The 24,505-nt window shown below is 40.0% G+C and overlaps 1 protein-coding gene across 1 annotated transcript; it reads left to right on the top strand.

Annotated features, from left to right (window-relative positions):
* Positions 1–1,176: 1,176 nt before the first annotated feature.
* Positions 1,177–23,213, top strand: RAB12 (RAB12, member RAS oncogene family; the record flags this gene model as incomplete). The annotated part of the gene is made up of 6 exons (XM_079533044.1): positions 1,177–1,420; positions 13,915–13,975; positions 20,946–21,084; positions 21,656–21,745; positions 22,487–22,591; positions 23,100–23,213. The coding sequence occupies 6 exons, from the start codon at positions 1,177–1,179 to the stop codon at positions 23,211–23,213; spliced, it is 753 nt and encodes a 250-aa protein (XP_079389170.1).
* Between the last annotated feature and the right edge of the window lie 1,292 nt (positions 23,214–24,505).

The raw sequence follows: 24,505 nt of genomic DNA on the forward strand, positions 1-24,505 counted from the left end.
GTGTGACATACAGCACCAAATTCAGAAGACCATCTTTCTGTCAAAAACAAACAACAAAAATCCTGCAATGAAAAATAGTAAACTAGTTGAATTTCTGCAATACTGCAGAGGGCCCACGTGCTTGTTTTTCTGACTGAAGTTTGTCATTTGATCTTGAAAAGGATTTATTGCTGTATCTCTGACTGCAAAAGCTAAAAACAGATGCAGAAGGAAAAGTTTTGGTGCCACAAACTAGTTAGTGGAAAAAATCTATACATGCTTGTAGAGTCTGTCCCTGGAAATAGCCAGAGATGAATAAAACCCGCACTGGAATACACATTGATTGGTGGCACAAAGACAGGCACTCAGCATGAGGATACACTGCAGCTGGTGACTGACCAGGAATGTCATAGAATCACAGACAGGTAAAATCCTTGGAGTTGAAGGGATCTATAAATGCCACCTAGTCCAACTCCTCCACAAAAAAAGAAGGAAGGGGACAGACTCGGGACAAGGGAAAACAGTTTCAAGCTAAAAGAGAGGAGGTTTAGATTGGATATAAGGAACTTTTTTACAATAAGGGTGGTGAGGCACTGGAACAGGTTGCCCAGAAAGGTGGGGGATGCCCCATCCCTAGAGACACTCAAGGTCAGGCCGGACGGGGCTCTAAGCACCTGACCTAGCTGTAGGCGTCTCTGTTCGCTGCGCGGGAGTCGGACTAGGTGACTTTTAGAGGTCCCTTCCAACCGAAATGGTTCTGTGACTCTATGAGCTCTGCCACCCAAACACTCGGCGAAGCCGAAACTCCCTCAAAAACGGCGGGCTGGAAGCACCGCTCGGCGACGTACGTCAGCCTCTCCGGGTCCCCATCCCAAGCCGTCCCGCTGGGCGGGGCACCGGCACTGCCCGCCCCTGGCACTGCGGCGCGGGACCGCGGCTCCGGTGCTGTAGAGGGCGCTGTGCGGCGAGGCCCGGACCGGGCGCGCCGCTCGTGGCGGCGGCGCTGGTTAGCTGAGTTCCCGTTCCCGTCGCCGTTCCCGTCGGGCCGGGCCGGGTGGCGGCCGCGCCTCGTCCTCGCGGTCCCCTCCTCCCGTTGCCTCGCGGCGGTGGGCGCCGGCGGCGGGCAGGGCGGCGGCGCGGGGCGCGGCGGAGGCGGGCGGGGAGCGCGGCGCCGGCGCGGCGCCGCATGCGGCGCTGATGGAGCCGGGCTCGGGGCTGGCGCAGCGTAGGGCGGGGGGCGGCGGGCTGGAGCTCGGGGCGGGCTCGGCGGGGGGGTCGCCGGCTCTGTCCGGGGGGCAGGCCCGCCGCAGGAAGCAGCCGCCGCGGCCCGCCGACTTCAAGCTGCAGGTGATCATCATCGGCTCGCGAGGGGTGGGCAAGACCAGCCTGATGGAGCGCTTCACTGACGACACCTTCTGCGAGGCCTGCAAGTCCACCGTGGGTAAGGCAGCCCTCCGACCGCGCCGCGTTGTCCTTGCCGGGCTCTCGCGGTGTAAACGCGGCCCGGCCGGGCCCCCCTCCCCGTGTGCCGCCCGGGCCATCCACTGCAGAGTTGTAATTCCTCCTGCCGTGCGCGGCGGGTGCCCGGGGTCCCGAGGCCTGTCCGTGGGGCGGGTGGTACAGCTTGGAGTTGTGAGGACAGCCCTTGTGCGCAACTTCCCAGCGCGCCGCGGGATGGGGGCGGAGGGCATAGTTTGACCCGGGTCTGGCGGGGGGGGGTGCTTTGGTGTCCTCTTTCGTTCTTATGTGTTTGAACAGTGAAACGGCCATAAACTTGAGCGTAGGAAGTTCCGCACCAACATGCGAAGGAACTTCTTCACAGTGAGGATGACGGAGCACTGGAACAGGCTGCCCAGGGAGGTTGTGGAGTCTCCTTCTCTAGAGATATTCAGGACCCACCTGGACGCCTGCCTGTGCAGCCTGCTGTAGAGAGTCTGTTTTGTTGGGGGGTTGGACTCGATGATCTCTAGAGGTCCCTTCCAGCCCCTGTGATTTTGTGATATTTTTTAAAGTGTTAGGGGTGGCTGGTAAAACAGGTCGTTGTGCTGAAGCCTGAGGTGGTACAGAATTATTCCAGGAGCTGAAGAGTTCTGCGGTGTGTGCTGAACATCACTGATGGGACTTCCAAGTGCTGCTCCACACCCCAGCCCGACTAACACCAGATCCCTGCTGCCTGGAAACCCTCCTCAGTGTTACATGTGAGGAAGCTGATGTTTGGTGAAGAGCACCTCCTGAGCGTGTTTTGCTCCTCGTTCGACAAACTGGGGGGCTGCTCCCCAGCTTTGTACAGCAGCATCTTGTTCATGGGTTAGTCAGCGGTGCTTTGAGGTGGCTTAATGCCTGCTGTGCTTTGATGTGTGGATGCATAAGGGGAGAAAAACGAGCTGGTGCGTTATTACAGACCTGTTCTGAATGCTTAGGTCCTGCAGCAAAGCGGTTGTTAAATCTGTGTCATTGTAAAATGAGCATGTATAGCTAAGTTGTAGCTTGAAATGTGAAGAAACCTATAGCATCTGGTGGTGTTGTCTTTTGGAAACTAAGACGCTAGTCTCCAAGCCCATCCTTCAGTGACAGAACAATAGAGTTACTATTGTTTGTTTTAGTTGGTGTTTTGTGAGTTTTTATACCTATTTTTTCCCCAGATCTTCTAAAAATCCCGCTCTGATAGTGCTGTGGCTTTTCCTCTGAGCATCCTGTTAGTGCTGATATTTTTAAGTTGGTAACTTAACTTCTTTTTTACTTCCAAAAAGTCAGAAACATAATCCTGAAGTGATATGTTGTTGTAGTGAAGAAATGCTGATGACTTTTGTAGATGGACCAATTTGATTTAACATACAGTAAGTTAGAGAAGTAGAATTGGCAGTGAAATGTCCCTTTACAAATTCTCTGTGACTGGGTTGCTTTGAACTCATGCATCTTTGGGATGACCTACATTTAGCATTCCTTTCAGGCTGGGTTGCTCTCCTTTAGCTAGGGTTAGTTTCCTGATGTGAATCCTGAGAAGTAAGAGGAGGTGCCCTAGGCCCCAGTCCAGACTTCCAGTCTGGTGCCTTGCAAGCACACTGATTTCCTAGATAACCAAGGCAGTGACTGAAGCAGAAAGCTTCCTTATTTCACAAAAGACAGGAAATAAATGGTGGTATGCTGCTAGACAGAGGATTACGTAATGTTTGATGTATGAAGTGTGCCAACATAAAGCAGCATAGGGGAATCAGCTTGTGCCAAAATACATGTAGAAACTTGACAGTAATGGCATTCTTTCAAGGTCTTCTGACTGAAGTTGATAGCTGTTGAGATTCCCGCAGATCCTTCAGCTGCTAAGTGAAAGATCTTCTCACTGTTGTGACTGAGAGCTTGCACCTCTGCTATTTACATGTTATGTAGAAGGAAAATAATCCGCAATCAAAAATGATCAGGGGTCAGAGTTTGCACAGTTCAAATAATACACTCTTCCCACATAACTGCTTTCTGAAGTGATTTTTTTTTTTTGAGAGTTATAAGTGAAGAGTGTTTTGAAACATGATTTGAAACAGTGTGACTAATGCAATTTCAGAGGAAGCAATATGAAGCTAATATACCTTGAAATTAAATTTGAAAAGACGGTATAAGAATACAACAACAATTAAAAATTGCTGTATCTGCTTATATTAGGGAGATGCAGCTGGGAATGCATATGATTATCTTATGTGGATACTGGCAGCCTCTACCTTCTTTTTATAATAAACCTGTGAAAGTGTAGGCCAAACAGAACAACATATGGCACCTTAACCTCTTGTATGGAAATGTACAGGCTGCTCAGAGGTCTTCTCTGACAGTGGAAGAATTGCAAATGTCCAAAACTTTGCATGCCCAAAGCTTATTGCAAGAGCCTGGCTGACTTTTGTCCCCAGCTGCTGTTTAGGTTATTAGTGGGATGTCACAGAGTGTTTCTACATAAACAGAGAGATGTGGATTCAATTAAGAAATATTCAGCATTGTAATGTTAATTTACAAATACTACATTGCCAGATTTTATTACAGAATTTAACAAGCACACCAACGTGTCTTCTGTCTCATCTCAAAACACTGAAGTTCTTTGAAAGTGTTCAAAAATAGCTTGGCAGATTTCAGCACATTATTCATAACTGCACACGATGTGCTGTTGATCTAAAATTCTTTTGATGTATTTATTTTGGGCATTAAGTTGCACAGAATATTGTGTCTCCTTAATCTGCTGTTTACATCGCACTGAGAATACTCAGTGCACTCAAATATTTACTGATTTTTGCACACTGGTGTCACATAAGAAATAGATTTTGCTGTTCATGGTTTTATGTGCTAGGTTTGGATGTTTGTTCTTATTATTAGGTTATAACTTATTTTTATTACTGGTTTGGACATGGGCATTTTCTTTAGAAATGTTCCCCCTGTAGCTACAGTGACGTAAAATTACTCATTTACACCGGTGTTAAATCCAAGGTAATCAAGGTAATTCCTTTTCCATGATGGTAGGATTCTTATGTGAGGGTAATGTTGGCATCGTTAATTAATTTTGTCAACAAACGTTTATATACATTTTATTTTAAAATAAAAATTGCTTTCTGATTGTGATGCTGTATGTGGCCTCCACACACCTATATTTTTCACAGAGGAGCAGGATTAGAACTGTTGCTAGGGTGTTTTTCAGACTCCTAACAAAGCAAAATAAGTATGTCAAATGAATGAGAGTGATCTTTCCAAAAGTAGTGCGCAAATATTCATTGCTGTGGTTGCGAGAAGGCTTTAAAGTGGTCAGGAGAGGAGGAGTCCTTGGCTTTCCTTTTTCCTCCTGCCATATCATCCCAAAAGTAGTTCTTATTCCTGAAGAAATAAATCTGTGTATCCAGATCTCCATAGTGATGTTATTATAGTTATTAACATTTAAAAATTATAATAAAGAGTCCTCTTTATTTTTCAAAAGCCTCTGTACTCCAGCTGCTGTCCCATCCGTATCTCAGTCTGTTCATTGCCAGTCCTTCTGCTGTTTCTGTGACAGATCTACTAAACTCATGTGCTCAGCATTGTTTCCTAGCCAGCGAAGCGTTATGCTTCCTTCATGCTTTTCATCTCAGGACCTGAGGTTCCTGCTCACCCAAAGAGGCAGCCCTGCACTGACTCACTGCTCAGCCAGCCACCTCTCCTGCTCCTCCACCTCAAGCTGAGCTCCTCCGCTCGTCTTTCACGTGCTGGTTTATGTAAGATTTCTGAGGCCCAGTATCATCCATCCTGCAGCTCTTTTTCCATCATGAAGGCATCCCAGGAAAGAGGCCTTGCCTACCATAGTGCTAGAGCTGAGGTGGGTCTGCAGGCTCGTGGCCAGCTGTTCTTGGGACACTACACCACCATTTGAAGCAAATGCCAAAGCCTCCTTCAGGCCTGATTTACAAGGAAAATCATAGGTGGAGCTACTCAGCTGAGTTTGTAATGGGGATGTGTTGTTGTGGATCAGGGTGGGAGCACTGTGATCCCTTTTGGACTAATTGTAGCCTGTGGGCAAGCAAATGTGATGTGGGGAAAGATCCCTTTGGCTCCACAAATGCTCTTTGGCGTTGATTCCCTTTGCTTTAATATACTGTGAAATGGAATGTTGGCCTGTGTTGGGAGCTCACTAGATTTACAGAGCTCCATAGCTTTTTCTTCCAAGTAGTCCATTTCCTGTTAATTCTTTCTAAAATATGCATGTAAAGTACTTAACTTCCAACAAATAGGCAATAGTAATAGTGAAAACTTTGGATTTAACTTCATCAGACCAACTTTAAATAAGGCAACTTCTGTTTTTAATATGTATATGTGATATGCAGATATATACATATATGTATGTATTTATGTTTCGGTTTCCTGTCACAATTCAACCTCTTTCTTCATTGTCTTTGGACTAACAATATAAATGTTAGGTTTCATTCCCATAAGCTTTTCCTATAATACTAATTATATTTGTCTTACACTCTTTCTGACAAATGTAACTCATTTCAGTTTTTCTGTGAAGTTTTGTTTTGCCTTCCATAAGATGGCACTAAAAACTTATTTGTGATGGAGAGGAGAAAAGGGTGGAAGTAAATATCTTTGGCTTTTCCATGTCATAATAAAAGTAGCAGTCAGCCTTCTGTTGGCTTTATACTCAAAATCAGCTCTGTACTCAGACTGAGAAATCTTTGCTGCACATTAAAAAAAAAAAAGGAAGGAAGGAAGGAAGTTCCGGCCAACAGTACTAGGTATTTATGTGAGAAATAGCCCTCGTCTTCATTTGTTCAAGATATTAATACGTACTTATTTTTATTTATTGGCTTTTTGACTACTGTAGATTAGCACAAATAAAGCTTAACAAATATTTTGGTGATGCCGTGCTGCAGTAGTTTGATGAAGTACAAACAGTGTAGAGCAGGAGGCTGAGCTTTGCCTAGAAAGCAGTTTGACCTTACACAAAACCTTGAGATAATTGGGGAGCATGTAGGAACTTGCATTGTTTGTTGTCAGTTCTGAAACCATGAGTTCAGGCAACACAGCTTTGAGCAGAAGCCTGTGCTCTTTGGAGACTGCCTTTTACCATTAGTACTGTTGTCACTTGTAATTGACACTGGAGACCACAACTGGAAGAACCTATCAATAGCTGTTGGCTCAGTATTTGTCAACTAAGCATATTGTACAGCTTTGGTGTAGTCAGCAAGTATTTTCCATGCATAATTATTTGAGCCCTCATAAGGTAACAAATCTGTGTTTTAGTATAGGAAAATGTAGTGGGGCGATGCTGTAAATGGCCAGGGTTTGGGAACAGGGCTTTGGGAAGGGCTGTTTTTACTTTTTATTTTTGAATTGCCAAGAGCTTGTGAAGATGCGTAAATTTGAAATTGACTTTGTTTTCCTCATTTATAAACCAACTGCTAGCCTAGAGTGAGGGAAATATTTGGGTTCTGTCAAGACAGTAGAGCTATCCGAATATCTTACAGTGTGTTGTCAGTGCACGCATGAGAATATATGCAAGTACACCAACAGACAGCATGAAGAGCCCACTTGAATGGTGTCAGATGTGGAGTTTCATTTGTAAGGAGAGTGGAATGCAGCTGTCAAACTCAGTCTGGGCCGTGAACAGCTGAGAGTGTCAGAAGCAAAAAATAAAAATAGGGGGCATATGATTCTCAGTTGTGGACTTCAATATTTCTTTCTGAAAGTTGTGCACTTAGATAGATGTTCATTTGATGACATGTACCCTTTGCAGAATGCTTGTGTTTTTAGCTGACATGTAAAATAGAAGAGAATCCATAGAGTGCCCTTCATTGCAAAAACCTTAAATCTCTGCGAAGCTTGTTCACCTGGCTGCCCTTGAACAGGAGGGAGGATTAATATTCCCACTTGTTAAGACTGCAACTATGTAACAACGCGTAGCAACACTTCTACCATTTATTTCTTCTAATCCAAGGAATGAAAAACTTGGTACTCGAATCAAAATGCTGTGTTCAGTCTTATTTTGAAATAGTTTCTGCCTTCTTAATAGTAGGATTCTGTCATTAATTTTCTTTGGCATTCAGTTTTCCTTTCAGGTCAGGTCATTGTAGACCACTAGCCCACCGTGTTTGTCAGTTCGGTAGGCAGTGTTGCAAATGCCTCGTCTTCAAGAAGGCCCAGAGTATCTTATTCATTCCATTCTGCCTTTCACCTCGTTCTGTTTATCAAAAATTTGGTCCATGCTTTGAAGTCAGCTCTGTAAATAGATTAGAGGTTTCACTCTGAAACTCTCTGAAAGACTTCTCATTCTCGCAGATGGTAAAATTATAAGGAAATAACTTCCTCCATTTTCATTGTTTGGAAATGCTGAATAACTTAGACTTTCTTAAGCATGCATCAGGCATTCAAAGATCACTGTTGACTTTCTAAAAATTCATATGATTGTACCTTTAAAGTTTAGCCACTGCATATACGTAACCAATTCTTTTTTTCTGATGTCGGTGTGTCTGTTTTGCTTTGGTCTGTGGCACAGTTGCCAGCAGAGTTACGTGTGTGCTTTTATTTTAGGCGAGCGGTCTCAAGTTTCTGCATGTTAATTGTTCTAGAATTACACTTCAGAGCCATGTGAGCAACGTGCTTTACCTGCCCCCAAAATAATCCCCAAACTGGCTCATAGGTGACTAACACGTAATGCTTCCAAATCTCTTTTTAATCTCTACATGTATAATGTGAGGTTTGAAAGAAGTATTTCCGCTTTGGTGGTTCTTAAAATTACCTGTGTGTCTTGAAACTTCAATTAAAAGCTGCTTTACTTTTTCCTTCAAATAACTTCGGTAACCTTATTCTACCTCCAGGCCCGTGTACTATACTCTTCTTTGTATATTTTTTCCCCACACATAAATGGTAGAGATTGATAGCAAAGCCAGTGTGCATCTTTTCCTTGACTTCAGCAGTTCTGTATTACTGTCGTTTCTATTAATTCCCGTATTGTAATCAATATTTAGTTACAGATGAGGACTGTCTTATAGCAGATGCTGTGCAAGCTGGTAGCAGAGCTGGATCTTACCTCTAGAAACACAGTCATCAACTGTTGCGGAAGGAAGAAAACTTCTCTGTAATGCTGTTGATGTCCAAAGTAAACAAATGGTCCCAGCCTTTGAATTTTAAGTCCATTCTAATGATCAATTAGTATGCAAACTCTGAATTTTTAAACTGTGTCTCTTCAAATACAGTCTGATTATTTTTCACTGATTGCATTGCTTTGCTGGGAATAGCTAATAGGCCTCTGAAAATTCAATCTATTGGAATTGATTTTAGCTGTAGGGGTTCTGTGTGCTCTATTTGTATTTGTTTTCCCAGCTCCTGCCTGAACTTTGTAATTGGGAAGTCTTGGCCTCTTAAGGTCACTCCTTATGAACAAAACAGCTTCCACTTCCTTTTTCTGCCACTTAGGGGAGGAAAAAAATTGAAAGCAATGATGCAGAATGAGGAGTAGGAAGCTTCCTCCCAATGCATTTTGTTTCTAGACAAATTGTTTTACAGAAAGAAAACAGACACAGTTGTATGTATTTCAGTATATGCTTTAGTACATTTCTTCCTGCAAATAGGAGTGAGAAATAGTTTATATATTATAATCTATTTTGGGCTACACTTCATTTGCACTGGATTTGTTTTCAGTCTGGAACAGCCTCCAGGTTAGTGCAGTGACAAGTTACGTCGCTCACGCTGACTTGCCCTTATCTAGAACTTCATTAGTGCACTTCTATTTTGAGTGCCTGTTCCCTTTCTTTTAGGGCTGTTTGTTTTGGAAAGGAGTGCAGACAGCTTGCTTAGCTGTTTGTTGTATAGACTTCTTAAAAATAAAGGAAACAAACCTCTCTAATTGCCTTGTAGTCCAGTAGCCCTTTATTTTTCCTGGAAAACTATTGTTTCAGTTGAGTACACGTTGAAGTAGGTGCTCTTGTTTGCGTGAAGTATATTTTTAATCTAAAGCTCTCGCGCTTTCACAACAAAAGCAGTGTGCTTTGTAGAACTTATAGAAGTACTGAATTAATAATATTATCTTCAGCGTGCCATATAATTGCTGCTGTACTTAATGCCTTGCTCAACATCCCTCCAGCTAGGGGTGGGGGAACAAGCTTACCTGCAGTTTGGTAGTAGAGCAAGCTCTATCAGGGTATTTTGAAATGCTTCATAGATACCAAATCATAAACTCAAAGTTGAGTTTGGGATCTATGTTTTTGTGCTTTTTTTTAATTAACTGTTAAAGACGTGTGGGATATGTGTTAGAATTCCTGAGAAAGGTTGTGCCAGAGAAAAAACAATTGTGGCGGAATCTGACATCCAAATTGAGCAGTTTTAATTCAAGCAGAGGAGACTGCCAGGATTCACATGTGCCCTGAATGTAGTCATAGTGGAAGAACTGAATGCATGGCTTGCCAGTGGTATGTGTAAGATTACCATGGAGGGAGGGAAGGTGGTGGCCAGCCTTCTGGTTCCCCTCCTGTTGCTGTGTCCTGGCAAAGGACGCAACACTTGAGAGTAACCATAAACGTGTACCTGCTGGCTCTGCTGGGTGCACTTGATGACTTGCTGTCAATAAAATCGTAGTAGTTGTTTAAATGCAAACTATTTAATGTGAAAATCAGCCTCGGTTTGCCATTGGAGAGAGCCTTTTACAATCCTTTATTTTTATAAGGTGTGTTGTTCAGATTTAATGCAGTTGTCAACAGCGATTATTGATTCCTCGGTTTTATTGAACTGTGAATGAATAAAGCCACATACTGGATGCTGTTTGTGTAATTAGGGACAGAAGGTGCCTGGGTGGCTTTGTATTGACTGTTGCTGACATCTTTGCAGGGACTGTCTGCCATCGCTGGGCTATGTGCTGTATGGCTGTGCTGGTAGGGTGTTACGCCAGGCCTGTCTGTCACTGATCGTGTTCAGGCACAGCACTGAACAGCACACAGCTTCGAGACTGCAGCAGCCTCTGGCAGGACTGAACACAAATGGAACAAATGCCCACGTTTGTTAAACTTGGAGTTGGAATGGGAGACTCCAGCAGTTGGTCCAAATCAAGTGTTCTGCAACTATAGCTATAAGAACACATAAGACTGCTCTTTATGCTCAGTTTACGTGAATGGATAGATCCACTTGTCTACCTCTTGTCATGTGTGACTAACAAGTATTTGTTATCTGCGGTAGTTGGAAGCATTTGCTTCCTAATTGGCTTCCTGAGACTTCTTGATAGGCTTTCCTCATGTTTTTACTACCTGGAGAAATTATATGGATGGCAAAACTTGGTTTGTTGACTTTAGTCAGGCTATTTATTTCATTCAACTTTTTCTTAGGGTGGCGTTTGAAATTGAAGTGGAAAAGAAATGTTGGTTTACTAATTTGTATGTAAAATCAAAGTATAACCTTTGACTGGTCAGTGGTGATACACAGTAATGAAACCTGACAGGCTTTGGAATTTGTTTCTTCGTTTGCAAGAGAACAGTTGCCAGTATTTTTCCTCCACTGTTGGCAGACACTAAACTTTTGGAATTGTGCTGTTGCTTGCAGAGCATTACTAATTATAAAAATTGGTTGAGCAACCTTTTAGCTCTGGCAAGCTATCTGATTGAAGTGTTAGGTGATTCAAAGTGTTTTACAGAACAATCCACCTCTCCAAAACTTACTGTTTTGCATAGTTTATTGCAAAGTATAACAGCAAATAAATGTTTCAGGCTGTGACTTTAAGATTATTAACAGAACAATTTGCCTTTGGAATAAGAAGGTTGGATATTAGGAAAAAAATCCTGTCAGAAGGAGCGGTGGGCAGTGGCGCAGGCTGCTCAGAGAGGTGGGTGGGAGGGGTCACCGACCCTGGAGGTGTTGAAGAACCATATGGATGTGGCACTGAAGGACATGGTTTGGGGGTATGTTGGGGATGGCTGATGGCTGGACTGGATGGTCTTAGCGGTCTTTTCCAACCTTAATGATTCTGCGATTCCAAGAATAATAGGGACGTAGTATTTATTCTGAAACAATCCTTTTAAATTTGTAGGCATTTTTCCACTTGATTTCATTAACATATGGTCTGCCTCGTGTTCACAAGAAGTCCTGAGCTGAAAATTTCCTGTATTATAGCAATTGGATTTTCTCTGTAGTGCATTATTTGTATTTAAAATAAAACACACCTACTTTTTTGTTCCTTGGTTTTCTGAGATGACAGTATGTAAATCCCTTCCTTAAAAACTAAAAGGTTTTGCTAATGGACTTGGTGAAATTTGCATGAAATTCCCATGTGGTTTGCAATGCACGGCTTTGGGTCAGAGGTGATGTAGACTTGTTTTTGTGTGACAGCAGGACAACTTCTTTAGCAGAAGCTGCATTCTCTCTGGCTTCATACTCAGGTCAAGCTCCTCCGCAAGCGCAGTGGTCAACCAAAGCCAGCGTGCCACCTGTGCCAGCACCATACATAATGTATTCTATTAATATTTCAGTGAGAGGGACAAGGTAGATTTTCTTTTTCTTTTTCTTTTTTAAACCTGAGTTCTCAGATGAGTAATGAATGATATAGCGTGTTGTATTCATACAGTAGTAGGACTGGGAACTTGAGGTGGTGGGGCAATTATATTGAAACTAAGGAAGGCAGAGATTTGAAACTATATTGATATTGATGATCTCCTTTGTGAATAAAGTTGCTATTGTGTTGTATACAAATTATGACCATTAAGGCAAGTGTATGTTATACTTCAAATGTAATTATTTGGAGAAAAGGCATTTAGCAGTAGATACAGTTGGTGTTTTAAAGCAACCATTAAAACATTAATGACGTAGTAATGACAAGAACTGTTATTTCCCACATTTTGGATAGTAGAACAATAGCATGTCCGTTTCACTTTCTTTGACTTTTACACCAACAACAGAGATACTGTTTTTTCAAAAGTGCTAAAGGTATTTCTTAAAACTACAATGAATAGATGTTCTGAAACTTTAATAATTCTTACACTTTTTCTCAATTTGCATATGAATACTTTAAAATTGCTGTTAAAATTATAGACTGCAACGTGTGTTGCCTTGGTTGCTGTATTGCCCGTGAACCCTACTGAGGTGTGACTGGGACCTGGAGAAGCAGGATTGTTGTAGTGATAACCAACACTTTTATCACTATGCAGTGCACTACTGTGAGCCGTTGGTTTGAAGGCATTTTTGTCGAGGGGAGTGAAGGTCAATGATTCTTCCACATATTTAGACTAGATTTCCAGTGTGAAATGTACTTTTGGTTCCATGAGACTTTGGTGCAGATGATGTAAGGGGCAAATTCAGTTCCTTCTATAGATACAGCAGTCTGGTATAGATTCTAAGAATATTGCAAGGTTTTTACCAATGACAGACATTAGGGAAATGGTTAGTTGTTGTGAGAGGAAATGTAAATCTTCTCTTTGTGTTCACTTTTGTATCTATCCTTGATATTCACTTGTATGTGAAAAGGCAAGTCTTTCCAACACAGCATGCTTCTGCACTTCTGTGTGGGTGTAAGTGTGCCAGTCTGAATGATGTTCTCTTGTCTTTTTATTTCCCTGCTTTTTTGATTTGGTACTGTCGGAAGGGGTGGTGTTCAGAAGGAGGAAGTGAAGCAAAAAGATTTATACAAATGTTAACCTGCTCATTTTAGTGTACAATTTATGAGTACTGTGATATCCTAGTACACTTGTACCCTGAAATATTTTTGTGTTTGAGGTGGTATTCTTTTGTGTCTAGATATTGTTTGGCCATACTGTGTCTCTGTGTTGATTGCCAGCATTATTTTCATGGACTTGAAGTCTTTTTGTATAACAAGGTCTTTGTGGGTCTATCTTTGCTGTTTAGCTTGCATTCAAATTCTGGTTGAAATTTGGAGATGATGGTTGAAAGTACTATACGGATATAAAAGGAATTTTTAAAGTTGTTCAAAATTGAAGCAATTTGCTCATAAACATTTGCCAGAATGAAGAATGATGGTGCTGACAAACTGCATAAACCAACTGCAATTCCAGCACTTCCACTCTGGCACCTTACAAACACTGAGCATCTGGCTTGGATGTAGTTGTGTACTGCTCCACTTCACAGACTGGTGTGGAGGGACGGGGTTTGCTTCATGCCTCTGAGGCAGCTGTTGAAAGTAGAGCAGGCTTGTCCTTGACAGTCAATGTGAATAAGGGAGAAACAACCAACCATGCCTGTTGTTTTACTGTTGTGTTGGGTTCACCTGCTGCTGGAACTATTGCACAAAGTGGAAAGTTTATATTGTGATGATACCAAATCAGGTGGCTCACAAACTATATAGCTGTAGACAAATCCATGTGATGATCTTGCCTGTTGCAACCCTGTTAAAAGTTTATTAAAAAAAAAAAAAAAAAAAAAACTATCCAAAAATGATAGTAATAATTTACACCCTCATTACTTTTGCTTCTTATTTCTACTTTTCTGTTTACTGTATTTTATTTATAGGTGTTGATTTTAAAATCAAAACAGTAGAGCTAAGAGGAAAGAAAATTAGATTACAAATCTGGTAAGTAAAACAAATATGCAACCAGCAGTATGTTTTAATTTTTGTGTTATAGCATGAATCAATATGCTTGTCTAATACTATTAACTGTTATAAGCTGGTTTAGCTCTTAGACTTTTGTTTCTCTCCTCCATTCCCACCTGACTTAAGCAAAACCAAATAGCTCTTAGGTTTTCGTGAGGATAAAGGAGGAGAAAGATGGTTAGAAGCAGTGCATGAGTGTAATTACTGAAATATTAATGCATCACAGAGATCTCAAGGACTTTTTTCTGGAAGTGTGAAATCATCCATACAAGAAATAGGAGTTGAACAAACAAAAGAAAGTGACCATGTTAAATAGACATAGTTAGATTTTTATATTCTGGACTGTTCTAAACTGACTTGCTACAAAAGCAATTATAAGGCAGCCATAAAATACTTCCTGAACTGTTTTCTGAAACTTGATATAGACTGTGCTGTTTCCTTGACACTGTGGTAAATTACTTAAAAGTGAAGTGCTTTCAAGACTAAGCAAATTATACCCCCTACAACAGCACTGAGACAGAAAATGATCTCATACAACCAAGACAGTATACATTAACTAGAAATAATGTTCTGCTGCAGAAAGCTTGATGTCTAAGCTAAGCTTTTCTGTTCTAGAGTAGGATACATGTTTCCTCATAACGATTCCCCATGCTAATGATAGAATTTGAATTGTTTAGGACTTATTGAGTTTATGTGCTCCTTTGTTTTGCAGAGTTGTCTAATACATAAACATTGTTTTGAGAGAATAAACCAGCTATGTTAATATGCATTAATCTTATGTACTACTATGTAGAAGCTTAGCTTTGGTTGATTAACAGTGCTTGGTGCATAATTGGCATTGTAGTTAAGCTGATATAGCTGCTAACAATCTCTAGAGGGGGGAAAGAGCTCTGAACTCTGAGACACTTTTGGGATAATCTGGTGATTTCTCATTCTTAACTGCATGGGTGCAGTGAATTCAGCTTACTAACTCCTCTTGGCAGGTCACCATCAACTGTTTGTCACACCATGTGTCTGTCTTGCCTCCCTCTGAGTTAACTGCTACATCATCTTTGGTATCATCAGTCACCTAACACTTGAATGTTATTGGCATGTCTTCATCCATCATGTGTCCCTGCTTGGAAAACTATGACCACAAGGCTGGCAGTTGAGCCAGCAGTTGCTAGCCAGGGTCTGCTGAAGCTGACAGAGGTAACAGAAGTTTTTTTGATAAGGAGATGCTACCATATGCCTAACTTAAAATTTTGCTATGAAATATGCTGAGCTTGACAATCAACTTTTTTTCATGTTGAATAAATACTTTTTAAGAGATGTTTAGCTGGAAAAGAGACGCTTAAACCATTATTTTCCACATATTGAGAATATGCTCGTAGGACATAGGAAACTTTTTAAACTAAAAATTGATAAGTGCTAAAAAAATGTGACCAATAATCCTGTGCAAAGACATGCTAAAACGGTGAATAAAACACATTATAAAGAAGAAGATATGTTAACAACCAGGAGTACGATATCCAGCTCCCAAGTGTCACTCTCTCTTCAAAAACTGCTGTTAAAATGCTGTTCTTATGGATTACACTGAAAACTGTCATGGCATGCTTGTAAAGTTTTTGAAAAGCAATTAAATGACCATCACTTTCACTCATTTATTTTGAAGCATTGTTGTATGTGTTGTTGGGCCTATTTATTCTTTTTGTACCTTCAGTTGTTAGATGAAAACAGGAAAGCAATTTACAAAGTTAACTGCTTAAAGTTTTAAAATGCCAACTTAAGTCGTGTGGTTGATCCTACTTCTACCTGTGTGGAGGTGTTGAGACAAGATTGCCTCATTCTTCCCGGTGGTCTTACAGAGATCACAGTAATTACTACAAAACCCTGTATTTTGAACAAATGAGCAATTAAAGGAACAAATCATTTCTAAAATGTGTTTGATTCCTGAAAATGGCTAAGGTTGCATTTTGAAGCATCCGAGCTTGGTTATTTTTTCAGTCTTTGGTAATTCTACTTCAGAAATCAAACAAGAATGGTTGTTCATTTGTTTCTGTTTTTTTCAATACCAGACTGGGCTTTCAGTGGAGACTTGACTTCTGTCTTTGCTGACTGCTCTGCCAGCAGTGTTTTCCAGAGACCTCTGCCAATTCTATTTATGAAAAAACAGCAGAGAACTATACTGAATGTATCAGTCAGTGATGTTTTCTTTTGAAAGTATCTCTCACCTGGTTGCTGTTATTAGAGTAGCATACAAATCAGACTTTCTCCGTATTGCTTTTGCAGTGAGATATTGTATGCTTGAGGATCAAAGAGGCTTCCGTTGTTAGGATAGCACTGCTACCTTCAACCTGTTTCCTTGACTTTTAGTCATGAAACAACCTCCTGCTCCTTGGAAGATGGCACAGTAGAGCAGCACTGAGAATGCTCAGTAGCATTTATTTTCCCCGCGCACCCTCTCACCCCCCAGCGCAGTAGCAGTGATCCTTGAGCTGGCAGTAGTAGACGCAATAGGTCAGCTTCTGTGTCGCAGTTCTTGGCTGAAACAAGCTCATATATTCTGTAGTGTCTGTTGCAGTTATGCAGTGGGTAAAGTAACTGAGCGGTTAGCCTGATGATCAGAGTGTATCTGAGTATCTCTGCCTTAGTGCTGTCTCAGAGCCAGACCAGATGATAGGAATCCCACTTTCTTGCTTTGGAGCATAAATGTATCAGGAGGACGGTGGGATCTGACTGTGCCCTGTCACTTGAGGAATCTCAGCATTTAGCTGAAGTAAAAAGCACCCAGGTCAGGCTTCCAGTCTGCAGGTCCCCAGCTGCTGGAGGCAGTGGTGCCCTGCTGCTGTGCCCGGTGCCCTGCTTGGGCTGCCCAAAGAGGCTGCTGACACCTGGCAAAAAAATCTGGGATTTGCTTCTGAAAGTTGTTTGAACTGCTTTCTCTTTAAAAGTTGTGATGCTGCCAGCCCGAGGTTTTCTATGGGCAGTAGTGCTGGAAATTGAGACAGGGAGTAATGTAAGGAAAGCATTACCTGTCCTGAAATGTAACAGAATGTAGTTCTGAAATGTTAATACCTCTGACATAAATTATTTCACGTAATAAAAAATTGCAAATGACTTTGATTTTTGTTTTGTTTTGTTTTAATGGGAAGGAAAGCTCAGCTTAACAAGTAGAATTAATCCCAAAATGACTTAATTTTTTTTTAATGTCTCCAAGTACCATAAAAGCACAAAGCAAGTGCAAATGTTCAATTGTTCAATTTTTTATTTCTGTTTAAAAATACATTTCCTCCCTATTGCCACTTCACTCTACGACTCATAAAAAATGAATTTAACTTCAGAGCCAATGACAGTTTTGAGTCTGTATGTGTATTATACAGTCTGAGAATACAAGTCAACACCTGAATAAAGGATCTGTGTTGTGGTGGTGGTGTTTTTTAATTTGCATTTGTTTGGTGTAATGTTTGTCTGTATTTTCGGAGTGATGTCTAGTTTCTGTTAATGAGGCAAGAAATTGCAGATTGTAGTTGGTGAAGGAGACATAGGCTGAATGTTTATAATTACCATTTGGAAATAGCAGGACTTTTTCCATTAAAGCAAGTTCTTGGAAAAATCAGTAAAAGGAAACTTGTTTTAGTATTTAAAAAAGAAGTCACCTGTTGTATTTTCTCAGTGATGCAAAATCATTGATGAGGTAGTAGTTAATTGTTTGGACTTCTGGAGTTCGAATGAAGTTGAACTGCCTTATAGTTTTATGTTGATTCTTGCAAGAGAAATAAGGAACTAGCAGCATTAGCATTGCACACGAGATCCATGAAGTTGCATACTGTTAGTGCAGTTAAATAATGCTCCTCGCACAGCTTTCCAGTGGTCCTTCCTAGAGCTGTCTTCACTTAAGTGTTCCCACTGTGGGAGAGTAATATGTTGACAATAGTGTAACAAACTTAATTTCTCCAGTACAGCACATGAAAGGAAGACATTTTTTGATGGATATGCTTTTAACATTAGCTCTACTTTAGGCTTGTTATTTTTTTCCTTCCTGCTGGAGGAATTTGCCACACATTTTTATAAAAATAGACCATAGCTCCTTGTGCAAGATAAGTTTCCCTATGTAAGATCAACTAGATACTCAGTGGCAGCTTATTTAGCTAGTTTGAGGTTGCTGATTATTGCTTATTTGAGAGATAATTTTCCAATTTCCTCCTTACTACTTGAAGGATAATACACTGTTATTGTAATATTAAAGACCATGAATTCAGCTTATTTTCTTCCAGTTTTTGAAGGAAATGGGCATTATCAGATCATGCTTACAATCAGAAACCTTTTGTCTGGTTTCATTTAAATTTCCTGCAGCAGGGGATGCACTGGTTACACAAAGCATGCTGACCTTGTGATTATCAAAGCAAGGCAGAGAAAGTCAGCCATAATTCACCATGATTAGAGTGACTGGCAGGTGACAATTGGTGGCCATCTGTTCATTGAACATATAGTGGGGTTTTTGAATGATCTACACAAAGAGGAGTGCAGGACCTGAGGGTATTTTAAGAACCCGAGGTTGTTGTGAGGTGAGGAGAGGTTGATAATGCCAGATAGACTGGGTGATAATGCACTTAGCAGGCTTGGGGAAATGCGGGGCCGGAAGAAGCTGTAGTGGCTGAGTGTAATGTTGACTCCAGTGCTTACACATAAGTGTACCTCATGTGTTGGTTGGTCTCTTCAGAGAGAATAGTTGGATGTTAGTGTGTTTATTTCCCCTGTGTATTTTCCTAACGTTTGAACTGTGTGATCTGGTGCTTCAGAAGGGGCCCCTTTGTGATGGAATTGCTAAAAGCCCTTAACATCGACCTGTAGGCACAGTTAGCTCTGAAATGGCTCCTCTCTCTGCTCTGATACAGGCACAGAGAAGAGAGGGAAGACTGACTGGCAAAAAAAGCAGTGGTTTTCATCAGTCAGACCACAACTCGAATTGATGCATTCTTCCATATATGGGGTATGCCCTGCCAACTGCCATCTGGTTGTGTCTGTGCAGTGATAGAGCTAAAGAGATCCCATCCCTAATGCACTTGGTCGGTAGGCTGGATCAGCAGCAGGCCGCTCTACGTGGTTATAATTTTGAGAAGCCTGTTCTAACCACTGAAGCAATGCTATCCATATGTGGAAAATCAACGGTTCATACTGGAATTTTTAAATTTTTTATGGAATGAATTTCCAAATGTTCTGACAAAACCAAACCATCACCAAAAAAAAGTAAGGGAAGAGCAAATGAATTGCATCTTTTAAGTAATACTTACATATGTGACTTCAGCTGCCAGAACTTGTATTGCTTTAATTAAAAAAACATTTCATTCATGATAAGAAAGCGACCAATTGACCATCTAAAACAGTCTGAAATACTTCTAGAGCTTGATCTCATTGAAACAGTCTACCTGTTGCACCTTCAGTAGGGTCCCAAGGGTTTGTGCAAATCCAGTTCTGAAGTTTTGAGTAGAGAATGGGATATGAATAAAAATAAAAATGTATGCAGTAGGAATTTGTTTTCTTCCACCTCCCTATCCCAAGTTCCATATCATGATGCTGCTGGCTTAGTGAAGTGTTAGTCAGTATTTTTCCACAGGTTATGAAATAGAGATCTCACATCTTTTTCTAGGAGACAGTGTTTACTTTGTGAAATCACCTACCAAAAATTTGTTGCTATCAAGTACGTTTGTGGCTATTTCAGGAGAAAGTACTTTACTTTAAAGCCTGCTTAGTTTAGATCCTTAAAGATTTTGTGAAGAGCACGATAGGTTTGTTGTAGTTTATTCTGCTACTTGTTGTGCATAAACCTTAAAAAGGATTCTTCAGGACAATCAATGTGGCATTTTGTGAACATAACATTTTTTTTTCTTTTTGGTAACAAGTGTTTCAGTTCTCCATTGTTAATCTCATTCCCAAGTTCATTCTTATCCTTTTGTCTAAAATGTGACTGTTGAATAGAGTTCCTTTTGAGTTTTAGGGTCCATATGCATGGGCGCACATTTTTTCCCATGCACTTTGAATTTTATTTGGTCTTTTGACTTATCTTTTGGTTTACTTCGAAGTGCCATATAACATAATATTTGCTTTTGATACCAGTCACATTTTAAGACTTAGGGTATACACCAGCTGTTGTATTAGTATAACTGCCAAAAATCTTCCGTGACAAGACTCAGTAAAAAATAACTTTGTCTTATCTGCTTTGGAATATCAACTATAGCTAGTATAGGCATACAGTTGACATTGCTTGAAAGTAATCTCCAGTGTAAATGCACTGTGATAGAAATGCCTGCAACATTGAACGTGAGGATAGGAATGCTATTTGACCACCTCAGATTAGTAGACGTAAATATGAAAGGCAATAATCTACTTTCAAAAGCTGTTCTATGTAGGGGTTGTTTACTTAATTTAGGAATCACTTCTTTAGAAGTGAATTCTGCCAGTAGACTCTGCATTAGTCTTAAAAACTATAGCTGAATTTCTGTGGTTGATCCAAAAAGACTCTGAAAGTTCAAATCATAATAATCAGTGTATTGCTCATTTTATTGTTGGATGTCCAGCTGTTTTAGTTTGCTAAGCATGTATCCATTTCTTTTTCTTTTATTTCTTTTTTTCAGGGCTGTTTAAAAAAGAAACAACCATACACCACAAAACCAGCTTTATCTGCTGGTACATTTCCATTGAACAGCTTCATTTTCAGCTACATGTAGACCTATTTGGTGGCCTTTCTTGGTGAAGTTAGTATGGGCTAAGTCGTTCTGATATGAAAACTTTTGTAATTGAAAGTAGTGTTCCATTGTTTTTTTTTCCTGACATACACACGGACATTCAATTTTCAATGTAAAGTATCTAATAAGTGTGGGAGGCTGTCTTTATTAAGATAGAAACAAACTTATTGTATACTTTGTGAATCCATGAAACATTTGTGCCAATGTTTGCTGCTGCTTCTTAGGGACACAGCAGGTCAGGAGAGATTCAACAGCATTACCTCAGCTTATTACAGAAGTGCCAAGGGAATTATTTTGGTGTATGATATAACCAAGAAGGAAACATTTGATGATTTACCAAAATGGATGAAAATGATTGATAAGGTAGGCTCTCTTAAGTTTTTGGGGGGGGTTTTGGTGGCTTTTTTTTTTTTTTGCTTTGTTTTTCTTTTGGGGGGGGGGGGGGAGAATAAATTCTTTCTCAAAAGGACTAAGTATTGTGTGCTTTTAACAGCATAATTACAGGGTTATTAAACTGGAACTGCTGGTTTGCATGGGGTTCTGTTAGCACGAATTTAACATTTACGTGTTCTGTTGCAAAATAATTGTCCATTCCTGCTTCCTTTGACTGAACTAGTTAGAAGTGCCAGTGGAAATCTGTAACATTATGCATTTGCCTGTGCACTGGGGAAAGAAGAAATTTTGGTCTGTGAAATAAGTCATTTTGTTCACTCCTAGGTGAACTGGAACAACTGGTTCTTAATAAAGTTTTTAAAATAATATTTAAAAATTTAAGTTGAAAATTCTTAAAATAATGTTTGGGAAGAACATTAACGTGTTAAACTGTGTAGATGTGTTTCATTATTCAGTAAAGGAATTTACTTTTTGTTTTTAATATTGTATGAAGCCTCACTTTTTTTTTTTTGTTTAGTTTATTAAAATATTTTACTTGCAGTATGCTTCAGAAGATGCAGAGCTTCTATTAGTTGGAAATAAACTGGACTGTGAAGTTGATCGAGAGATCACTCGACAGCAGGGAGAGAAGGTAAGAACAGGTATAAATAAATTCTAAGTTACAGATGGAAGCAAAAGTGCTGTGACATTGCTGTTGAGAGTCCATGGCTATTCTTAGTCATACTGTTGGACCTCGGGAGCATACTGAGAATGGGAATGTTTTGTCAAAATTCATAGTTTGCTTGCTTCTGTTTATACAACCCCCCAGTACACAGTAGTGTAGTGAATCCCTCTTTTTGGCATGTAAACTATGAAAAGAGATACAGTAAAGACTTGAGTCATAGAGAGATGTCCATTTAGGACGTGTTTGTGATCCTTCTTCCAGATATTGGCCTTTCAGTACTACCTTAGGATTGGCAAGAGTCCTGCTTGATTTCTTAACTCAACTTTGCTTTCACGGTTGTTGGATTTTCGTGTTTTTCTTGATCACAAAAGTAGTAAGGAAAATGAAAGGAGAATGTACCCTCTTGATCAGGACAAATACAAATATTTTTCTTCTGAAAAGTTCCTACTCGTTGGCAATCTGACTAATCCTTGTCAACTGAGGATATTAATTTTTCAAACTTAGGTCTAAAAAAGTGCAGAACGCTTCTCCATTAAACCAAGTCTAAGTGAAAATTAGCTGTATCTGACAATGTTTGCTGTACCTTAGAGATTCAGAGTAATTAATTGCATAAGAGATCAGTCACAGATTTCAGGGAAGCTTATTAAAGGTTTAATGAGGAATGTATATTTGTTGTTTTTGTAGTTATTTTACTTTTTCTTCCATCAGTTTGCACAGCAAATAACTGGGATGCGGTTCTGCGAAGCAAGTGCCAAGGACAATTTTAATGTGGATGAAATATTTCTAAAGCTTGTTGATGACATTCTGAAAAAGGTAAAATATTGAGGTGATAGTTTCTGCCCACATAAGTGGTTCATGCTTAATACTGAATCTCTGATTGTGTTTGTCAGGAGGACATGGAGGGGTAAGTGCACGCAGTCAGGTGAAGTTGATATGTAGGGGGCATGATGTAGTTTGCAGTCTACTGCCTGCGTCAGTGAATTGCTGTCTAGCTTGGTAGACATCTGCTTCTATTTGCTATGATTCCTGTTTCTTATAACTTCATATCAGCAGCTGACTATACACTTGCCTGCTTTTGTTTGCAGGCAGTTCTTTTGTATTTTGTCACGTTTTGAAAGTGAGGCTTATTTTGACCGCGTTTCCTGACTTCATTGGAAAATACGTTGTTAGCACAACTTGCTTGAATGTAGATCGATAATTAATAAGATCTGAAAATCCTTAGGTGTGGAGGCTTTGGCTGATAGTGACCTCTTGAAACTATCTCATTGTGCTGAGTTCTGTGCAGATGATTGTTTACAGGCGATGTTTTCTTTTCTTTAAGATGCCACTGGATGTTATAAGAAATGAGTTGTCCAACAGTATCCTGTCCCTGCAACCAGAGCCAGAAATCCCACCAGAACTGCCTCCTCCAAGGCCACATGTCCGTTGCTGTTGACTTGTTACTCCATACAGAGTGGAAAAATAGGAGTGGGAGGATAAAGAAATTATCTGTACTACTCTGCACTACAATCATTTGGCAGTTTCTTGTTGCACTTTGTTATTCGAGTCAGAGCTACACACTAACTTGTAAATATGCAAATATGCAATCCTTTGTAGGATTCAACTATATAACATTTAATTATTGCCCTTGACCCTCACAATGATGTTTCATTCATTGCCCCAGTGTTATAAATACTGTACAGTTGGTTGAGATTTACCACACTTCCAGTCGAGGAAAAAGGAGAAGTTAAATCTATACCTATTCTTGACATAAATGTTGTAATAGTTCTTGTTATTATAAACAGGCAGGCAGAAGCTCTTCTGGTATGAAGATAAGTATATGGTGCTTTGCTGACTATTTTAAAGACAATTTTTTTTTAAACAGAGGACTTTATGTACAAAGCTTCCATAATCAGCATTATGTTTCATTTTAATGTAGTGAAAACATTTTTGGCTGTAGCATCCTCTGCTGACTGGATTTGTTGAAAAGCTAAGTTTAATTTTTGGCAGCCTTATTTATTTTGTTTAATGCTGAACCCATCCTTTTTGTACTAAGACGTCACATCTGGTGCAAATTTGATTGCGCTGAAATTGCATCTATTTTCTGCATAAGCATAAACTTAATTGCAAGAATCAATAAGTTTCAATAAAAGAATGAAGATTATATTCAAAACTCTATAAGAAGGTATAAAAAGCAATGCTGCTGTCCTAGACAAATTCTTTAAAAAAACAAAAAGATCTTCCTGTGTTAAGGAATATATATGTGTATTTGTCTGGACATCTCTAGGGTTGGGGGGAGGGGAAATTAAGGTAAAAGAGGTTTTTCTTTCCTAATAGTAGAAATTATTCCCCTCAAGCAAATACTGTGTTAGATTTTTGTCTGATAATGAATTTGTGAATTATATCTTTGGTATATCTTTTATTAAAATGCACTGTTTAGTTTAGCTGTGGTAAATCGGTAGTTACATATTTGAATAACTTGGTGTGTCCTGAATGTTTGTGGTATTGAAAAGCATTGTGGTCTTTCTAAACTAATGAAGTGCAAATAAAATTTTGTATTTATGAATGACAGTGGAACTGCACCTGTTATTAGAATGGCAAGTATATCAAATCATGGGTAAAAGGTAAAATCTGTGGTATGGAACAACTACTTCTGTATTAATTTCCTTATTATTTAACTTTCTGTTTGACAGTTCCTCTAGACCTTGTTAGAAGAGCAGCAAACATTAGTTGCTCACCTTGATGCTT

The sequence above is a fragment of the Tetrao urogallus genome (genome assembly GCF_951394365.1).
Source record: "Tetrao urogallus genome assembly, chromosome: 3".
Taxonomy (NCBI): domain Eukaryota; kingdom Metazoa; phylum Chordata; class Aves; order Galliformes; family Phasianidae; genus Tetrao; species Tetrao urogallus.